Source organism: Aricia agestis, chromosome 8 (assembly GCF_905147365.1).
Source record: "Aricia agestis chromosome 8, ilAriAges1.1, whole genome shotgun sequence".
NCBI classification, from domain to species: Eukaryota; Metazoa; Arthropoda; class Insecta; order Lepidoptera; family Lycaenidae; genus Aricia; species Aricia agestis.
In genome coordinates, this window is record NC_056413.1 from 7,748,650 (window position 1) to 7,755,027 (window position 6,378).

General features: G+C 37.3%; 1 protein-coding gene across 1 annotated transcript in view; it reads right to left on the reverse strand.

Moving 5' to 3' along the window:
• Positions 1 to 5,304, reverse strand: part of LOC121729699 (NAD(P) transhydrogenase, mitochondrial) — a 59,338-nt gene extending 54,034 nt beyond the window's left edge. The window contains exons 1-6 of the mRNA XM_042118296.1: positions 5,104 to 5,304; positions 4,568 to 4,765; positions 4,085 to 4,239; positions 3,754 to 3,894; positions 3,394 to 3,516; positions 1,735 to 1,922 (exon numbers count right to left, since the gene is read on the reverse strand). Coding sequence (XP_041974230.1) covers positions 1,735 to 1,922; positions 3,394 to 3,516; positions 3,754 to 3,894; positions 4,085 to 4,239; positions 4,568 to 4,728 — 768 coding nt within the window. The 5' untranslated portion in view covers positions 4,729 to 4,765; positions 5,104 to 5,304. The remainder of the gene's footprint in view (positions 1 to 1,734; positions 1,923 to 3,393; positions 3,517 to 3,753; positions 3,895 to 4,084; positions 4,240 to 4,567; positions 4,766 to 5,103) is intronic.
• Positions 5,305 to 6,378: the final 1,074 nt, after the last annotated feature.

Consider the following 6,378-nt stretch of genomic DNA (forward strand, 5'->3'; position numbering starts at 1 on the left):
CAACGGTGTTGCGGGCGTCATCTATATAGTTTATGATAATAGTAAAACTCCGAACTTGTTGCTCTTTCTTCCTCCTTCACCTCGACCTCTGTGGTCAGTTGGTGGGCTGTTGGTAGCTCTAGCCGGGGGACGCGTGTTCGAATCCCGCCGACGGAACAAAAAGTTTTCAAAGTTCCTGGGTCATGGAGGTGTATTAAATATGTGTATCATATTATAATAAAAATCTTAAATATATTTCCGTTGTCTGGTGTCTCTCTTGTCTTTCTCTCTCTACCACTGTCACCTTAAAGTCGAGCGTCATGAACGGTGAAAGTAGAGCCGGTTTTAGCACTACCAGCGCTCTCGGCGAGATTTAAGAGGAGTCCACACCGCCCTTTTTTCCATACAAACGTTGTCCCCTGTTTCCTCCCTGGATAATGGTAGTAAAGTTATAATTTTTTTCCTGAATATCTACGGCCATTAATACAATGTTCCTATGTTTTCTTTTTTTTTCATAATCTAATTATTAAATAAGATATGAACGTTCAAAAACCCAAAAAAATGGCCAGATTTTCCGCTGTGTTCAAACGTCCAGAAAACAGATTTGGCTAGATTATACAAAAAAAGCAAAACATAGGAACACAGCTCAAGCCTTTCTTTAATCTTTAGTGAAAAAAGTACTTAAATCGGTTTTGTTTTGGAGAAGGAATCAGGGGACAACGAATCGTTGATTTTCTGGATTTTCTGCAGTTGTCTCTATCGCGTTCTGCGGTATAGGCTTGAGGTAAGGGAGACAGCTATAGATATTACACGCACTTTTTATTCATTTCTTTAGCCCCTGGTGTATCCTCTTAATCGGCGCCCAGGGTGTTGGTAGTGCCAGGCCTGTCCCACTCGCGAGAATAGGTATCGAACTATAAGTACCACCCGCGGGTGGCCAATCAGTAGGGACTCACAAGCGAGCGGTGACGCACGCGCAAGATTTTTCGTCGCGTATCTACTGTTTACTGATCATAGAGGAATTTTATTCATGATACTGATTTAACCGCTGTGATAAAATCGTTATAAATCTCATAAAAATGAACAATTAAGAAAGGCCAATGAAATATGTATTTGAATAAGGTATTTAAGTACAAAAAGTAGATAAAAACTATACAAACATAGCAAATAAACCAATTTCATACAAAGAAACGCACAAACTACACAGAAATAAACAAAAGTTACTATGTTTAAATTGTAAAAGTTTTCTGCACTATAATCGAATATATAAAACTACTATAAAATATAGGTTGGGTTACTAAAATTTTATATTACTATAAAAAGGTTTGCTATTCATACCAATAGTAATTAAAAAAGAATATTTTGTTTTCTAACAGGCGAAAACCTTGATTTCGTCAGAAAAGCTACGAGTTATGCGATAGATAGAGAGCGGACATGTAGGTGAACATAATTGTAGGCACCTAGCACTGCGTGGTCGGAATTTGAACTTAATAGTATCGTAACATGAGTCGTTATTTCTTTAAACGGGTTTCGCAAGTGAGACTTCTGTTGGTACTACTAATATATATTCTGTGGTAGTGCTAAAAATTGGTACGCCTGCAGCGGCGCCCTTTTTTTTATCCGGTGCTCTGAGCGGTCGCCTAGCGTCGCCCCTCTAACGACGCTATTGGGTGACAGTAAAGGTCTCCTTGCTCTTCCACCTTAAAGACGACCTTTATAAACAGTCATGGTCAAGATATATCTCTTCTCTCTCACCTTAAAGTCGAGCGTGATGAACTGCGCGCCAAGGCTCTCGATCTGCTCTCGCACGGCGGGGCGGGTGTCAAAGGCGCGGACGGCGGCGCCCATGCAGCGCGCCTGCGCCGCCGCCGCCAGACCCGCCACGCCGCCACCCACAACTAGCACGCGGCACGGCGGCACGCGCCCCGCGGCTGTCATCTGACCTGGGACAATATCACACTATGAATGATTATGGACTGAGACGCCACTTGAGCCAACCTACGGGCTTAGGCATAATTGAACCAACATCTGTCAAAGTTAACGTTTTAGAATTAGTATCACTTTCGATCACTAATATACAGTATATTAGTGATCGAAGAGTATCACGTTACCTCTCTCGTTTTTCATATAAATGAAAGAGAAAACATGACATTTTAATAAGCTGCTAACACTAACAGATGTTGGTGAAATGGGGCATTAGTATGATTACAGTAGATACTATGTATAAATTAAGATCACCACTTATACTCGCTGAGCTATCATAGTAAGTATTATTTGTTGTAACTTTTTAAGACTGTAAGACCACAGAAGAATCTTTTATGGTGCCATGCTAAGGAGGGTTCTTATTACAAATGTAAAAATGTCAAGCATTCTCATTTATGAATTTTATGATACACACATGGGCGTACCGAGGGGGGGGGGGCAGGGGGGGGCAGCTGCCTCCCCCTGGATCATGTTGACGTCCTTACTAAATACTTTTATCTATAAAAATTAAAAATTAAGAAAACTAATTTTTGCCATTTGAATTTTTTATTCTTTATAAGCACCTAGCTAATGAAAAATCTGTTTCCCCCCCCCCCCCCCCTGGCCCAGAACCTGGGTAATTTGCCCCCCCCTTGGCCCATGGATACACACAAAGAACAAGAGAGATAACATAAAATTTAACTGAGGAATGACTACCATCCGAATTGGCGCAAACCAGCCTGATAGAGTCATCATTGAACTCTGAGTAGGGAGTATAATCAATGAAACTATAGATGCCTATAGGAGCAGCAGTTATCACCTTACATAATATGATCTCTCATGCAAAAACAATTAAGTTCATAGCAATGTTTAGGACTGTAAAAACAATTTTGACAATCATAACAAATTGAGTAATGATATGAGGTTAAAGGCCTTTACTGTTTGCGAACTGTTCTCGTCTAAGTGTGTAACGCATGGCGACGCCGAAAGTTGAATGTTTGCGTATTTTAATTAGTCGTCTCGACGAAACCAGTTCATATTGAGATTCCCAAATATATTTATAGCACGTCGCGCCCCTTTCGTAGAAGGTCAATTGCTTGTGATAGTGAAGATAAAATGTACAGATATTTTAAGTAGTTACAGAAAATTTTGGCTTTAACAATACAAGACTGTCTCAAACATGAGCTCAATAATATTATGACGCCTACATCCTACATATCACTATACATTTACTCCTTTATTGGTAAAAAAATTGATAGCACACTTACAGTAATCACACATATTATCTTTTTCTGATATGTTGGAAATCCACTTTATATGCAAAGACAGCATAAGAATTAACGAAAACTTTATAAGCGAGTGGTGTAAATATAAATGAGTATCTTTTCCAAGATGCTACGTGCAGTCTTTACTATAATTAACTTTTTTGTTGTGGTCTAAGTCTAGACTTACCCGAGAAGAACCTTGGGAAGTGTGCTGCAGCCTCAATGACGGCGCGGTACCCCGCCACGTTCGCCATCGAGCTGAGAGCGTCGAACACTTGAGCTCGACTTATCCGAGGAATACAATCCATTGCTAAAACAAAATTAAGTTAATTCTATGCAAGATACCTATTATTAACATTAAAGTAGATTTAAATATCATTATGATTGCTAATTATTATAAATTTAACTATGTCATTAAATGTTAACAATTTTAACTTTTACTCAGCATATTTAATTCATCAAGCCCCATACTCCATGTACCTGTGAACGAGACACAATAGAACATCTATTGTGTCTCGTTTTCCCACGATCGACGGGTTAAACTTACCAAATGCATTTATTTTCTTAGCAGCTAGTTTGTGTATTAAGTTTTGATTCTGAGCTGGGTACATGAAGGATATAAGTGTAGATTCTTCTTGTACATTTTGTATCTCATTCTCAGCAATTGGTCTTACTTTTAATATTATATCTGAAAATAAATTAATTTGTTTACCCAATTTCCTGTATAAATACTTAGCTATTATTTAAATAGGAAAGTAACAAGAAAATTTTCACATAACAATAATATCTTCTGACTGTGGTATAAGTGGGATTCTTAGCCCATACAGTTGAGACAGGATTTACTTAAAATCTCAATAAATAATATTATTATAATATACTTGATTGATAAGTATCCTTCAGACTGGTAACTTTGGCTCCAGCCTCCTCGAAAGTTTTATTAGGAAAGTTGGCTGCAGCCCCAGCATTTTCTTCAATATTAACACTAAACCCTTTCTTTACTAGCTTATTTACCACGGCTGGTACCAGGGCTATCCTGAAAATAAAGTTAAACTCAATTGCCTCTACTTTTATCTGTATTACTAATTCCATGTAGGCAACTTTCCAAACACTTTTGTATATTGCTTAAAATCAGTGACGGATTAACCCTTAATCAAATTAAGCAATTGCCTAGGGCATCACGTCTGAGGAGTACCAGAGGAGTAAAGGATCAAAGACCGATTCTAGTTGACATAATATGGATAGGGGGGCCCACAGGCATGGCTTGCTTAGGGCATTAGGTAGTCTTAATCCGTCACTGCTTAAAATACATCAAGTTTGTGTGTGGTTTCTGATATCTAGGAAATAATCATAAAACAGGATACCTCCTTTCGTCCTGCCATATTTCTTTAGGCACTCCAATACTTAGTTTTGAGTATGGCACTCCAGGAACACCTGGCGGAGAAGTGGAAGAGCTGAACAGACGCTTATGCCATAACTTTGGTAGCGGCTTGCTGGCGCGAAGCAAAGTCGCACAGCCGCACATTTTTTTGGTTTATCAACTGCTTCAGTGTTGAATATTTCTAGAACAAAATGTTTGACTCTAGTGTATGGAAAACAATAACTGTGTGACCATTTATCCTACGCAGCAATTTTGACTAAGTACCTACCTACCTACGGTCCTAAATTGCAAACACAAAAGCCAATAGATAATTAGGTACTTAAGTTTAAATGATATTACTTTTTCGTGTTATCTAAAAACTTAAAATAACGGTTACTTTTGAATTTTTTTAACATTATTGAGAGTAAATTGTAAACAGTTCATACTTAGTACAAAATTATTACAATAAGCAACACATTTATTTGTAATGAAAATTATTTTTGTTTAGTTTTCTAAACTATAAAACATATGTTTTCTTACCTTCTGTAATCTGAGACTGTCATGTATCAGGTAACTTTTCTGGTAGATAAACTGTAAAATCTTCAACAATTAGCAGTTTATTAGAATACGTAGTGATTCTAAATAGTAGCTGATAAACAGCAGCCAGTGAAAACTAAAAAGATGAAAAATGCGCTGTGCAGATCTACGCCGACGGTCGACGAGAACGGCATCCACGGCATCAAGGCACGTTGATAGCCGGCCGGCATCATTCGGTCTTGCGATAGTGCAAACATAGTTCAGTCAGTGTTCATTCATTGCTCAAAGATTACGCGAGTGTTGCAGAGGTACCTACACATTCACAGAATACAAATTACTCACGGAGTACACAATTATATAGCACTTATTCCACCTTACTATTTAGACGTCTAAATGATTCAGTAAGTAGTAACTAAATTTAGTCAAGTGGAATAGCATTTAGAAAGTTACTAAGTATATGCTATTCCACTTGACTAAAAGTTATTGAATCATTTACCCGCGCGCCGTACTCAGAGACATAATTAACCTTCAATTAAATGAAGAGTTTGACAGAGAGTGTATGGGGCTTATGTCAAAATTTTGAATTAATTACATTTAAGGTAATTAAAGTTCCACTCTGAGTGCGGTAGTGAGACATCTAAATTAGTAAGGTGGAATAAGTGCCAGAGATTACTAGTATATATTTGTAGAATAAGTGCTTTAAAACTGTAATGGAAATGAATGTGAATTTGGACTTGGTAGAACTTGGGGCTTGTACATAATATCACTTAAAAGTTTTAAAGACTACTAAAATGTTGTATTATTATAATGTCTTTAAAATAAAATATTATAATATATTTTAATTTATCTGGATTACAATATATCTATATCTATATCTATACTAATATTATAAATGCGAAAGTATCTCTGTCTGTCTGTCTGTCTGTCTGTCTCGCTTTCACGCCAAAACTACTGAACCGATTGCAATGAAATTTTGTACACAGTTATTCTAGAGTCTGAGAAAGGACATAGGCTACATTTTGATGTGGGAAAATATCTTATTTCCATGAAAATATCGATGAAAATGAATTCGCATTGCGCGTGGCCAACGCTCATCCCGGGGGTCCTGGGTTCGAGTCCCGTAGGCGGAACAAAAAGTTTTCAATGTTCCTGGGTCTTGGATGTGTATTAAAATAATATTTCAAAAATCTTAAATATATTTTACGTATAATATTATAAAAAATCCAGAAATATATCGATGCAATGAACATTTTAGTTCTAATACGATTCAACAGATGG